Here is a 2,396-nt window from a genome sequence, read left to right on the forward strand (position 1 = left end):
CTATAAGCCCCAGTGGTGCAGACTAAACTATTGTCCTTATTGCTTTGTTTTGTCTTTTCAATACTTTAACTTTTATACTATAAGTAGTTTTAAAACCAGTACTTTTATACTTGAGTAAAAACCTTGAGCTGAAACTTCTACTTCCTACAAGGTCTGTTTAAAACCTTAATATCCACACTTCTGCTGAAGTAATGACTGAGTTGGTTTGACACGTCTGCAGGTATCACCCAGCTAACCCAGCTCAGGTCGCTGCTGCTGCATCACGATGGCGGTCTGAAAATACCCACCCTCAGCAATGTCCTGACCCAGCTGCTGGACCTCAGAACCCTTTCTTGGACAATGATCAACCACAAAGTGCTGCCACCGGACTTCTTCAGCCCGGCCACTGTTCCAGGTAAAGCCCATCAGCTGCAGTCAGACCTTTGGAGGTGGATGGGCACAGTCTGTGAGGAGAAATGTTTTAGCCCACATCAATATCAAATCTGACAGTGAGTTCAAAAAGAACAAGAAAAACCCTTTAAAATAACATCCCAAGTGGAAGTTCAGGATGTTTTTGTTCAGGAACTCAAGTTCGTGATTTCTGCTGTATTCATCACAGAACCAGTGGGCGGGACCATTTTAACTTTTTTCCCCCCTAATTTTGCTCATAATTTCCCTTAATGTTCAAGATATGGCCATAAAATTATCCTTCTGCCTTTCCATAACATGAATACCATTAAAAAACTGAGAATTTGTTTTGTAAACAAAGCTTGTCAACCAATGACAGCGTGCGACATGTGACGTATCAACACATGCTAAAACCATATTTCCACGTTTCAGATCATGATCAAATTTGGAACAAAAGCAAATAAAAATAATATTCTTCACATAAGAAGCATACGTGTTTAAGGGGTCACTGGAAAAACTTCAGGTGATTTATCTGTTTTTCTCGAGTTATGTTGAAACAAAACAGAAGTGCAGTATTGCGCAATCCAGACACAGCAGTCTGGCAAGAAAATGGCAGCTGCTCAGCATCCTTACAATGTTCAAACTAGTGATGAGCTGTAGTTTTGGTACTTTGTGGAAGAATCGTCTGAAACACTGATCAACTGTCTGTTCTGAGAGGCTTCAGTTCCTCACTCTTACATCTGACTTCTCTGAAACCGTGGGATGAAATTCAGTGAAACTCAAACAAAACTGCCAACATTTTATTTTACAAATAAAGTTAATCAATAATAAAGTGATTAAAACTACACAAAGAGAAAATATGTATATATTTTATATAGGAATAACACCTCCCAGCATTAACATACAAGCAACAGTATATTTAAACTGCAGTGTATTTACAAAGCTTTGCCTCGTTAAAAATCTTGTCACATACACAACTTGTGCAAATTTTGTCCAACATTGAAGAAGTCTACGCTGATGATGTAATAAAAAATGTATATGTACTGTAATGCTAATGATTAGATCAAATRTAGAACCTATTAGGGCTGCACAGTATATTGAAATCTTATCCTCATCMTCATAACAGCTTGTGCAATACACATATCACAAAAAACTGCATCAACTGCAATAAATGGCTCAAAAGTTTGCATTTATGAGTTCTGTCACTCAGACAGAAGCTTGAAGTTTTTTTCACCAAACAAATGAAGCCCTTCATGTATTTGACCAGTTGGATGGATCTCTTTATATTTTAATTTATGCTGAAAAGGAAATGATTAGTTTTGTTGTTATTTTTGCTCTGAACCCAGAACAGACATCAACCCTACATACATKTATTTGTTCTTTTATCGTAATTATCGTAAGTCATATTGTCATTGCAATATTAAGCACTGTTATCACACATCACAAGTTTTCCTTATATCATGCAGCCCTTGAACATATATGATTAATTTAATCATTACAAACATGTCATTTTCACTTATATTGAGAAATAGTAGAGTTGTCTTTGTTCTAAGTCTTGAAACTGATTTTAAATGTGACCTATTAGAGCCAATAACCTCAGCTACTACCACACCAAATTTTAGCTCAATGTCTGTACAATTCACTGAGTTCTAGCTATTTTTCTAATATAATCATTATGTTTTGTTATAATCTATCTAGTGGTTCGTAAGACATTTTACCAACAGAGACAAATGTTTTAAAGAGATCCCCGATTAGTTGTAACATTAGACTTTATTTGATAAACATATATTTTAACTGTAAAATAAAGACTGTAAAAATACTGTAGGCTATTTAGTTTCTATAATTTTTAAACTAAAGGTTTAAAACTATATTACACGGACAGGGCCATTTCATTTACACGCAAAGCATTCTGGGTAAATAATGATGTCAACTAGGTCATTGGTGTGAGGCTGCTAGCGAGCTATATCCACCCTGAAGGTTAATCTTGGACAATATCTGATGATCGACTC

The 2,396-nt window shown here is 35.8% G+C and overlaps 1 protein-coding gene across 1 annotated transcript in view; it reads left to right on the forward strand.

Moving 5' to 3' along the window:
* LOC106526985 (uncharacterized) overlaps window positions 1-2,396 on the forward strand; it is a gene marked incomplete at its 3' end in the record, with an annotated part of 13,138 nt that overhangs the window by 4,088 nt on the left and 6,654 nt on the right. Inside the window, 1 exon segment of the mRNA XM_014021730.1 lies at window positions 221-394. Within this exon segment, the coding sequence (XP_013877184.1) occupies window positions 340-394 (55 nt within the window).

This window comes from Austrofundulus limnaeus, unplaced genomic scaffold (genome assembly GCF_001266775.1).
Source record: "Austrofundulus limnaeus strain Quisiro unplaced genomic scaffold, Austrofundulus_limnaeus-1.0 Scaffold302, whole genome shotgun sequence".
NCBI classification, from domain to species: domain Eukaryota; kingdom Metazoa; phylum Chordata; class Actinopteri; order Cyprinodontiformes; family Rivulidae; genus Austrofundulus; species Austrofundulus limnaeus.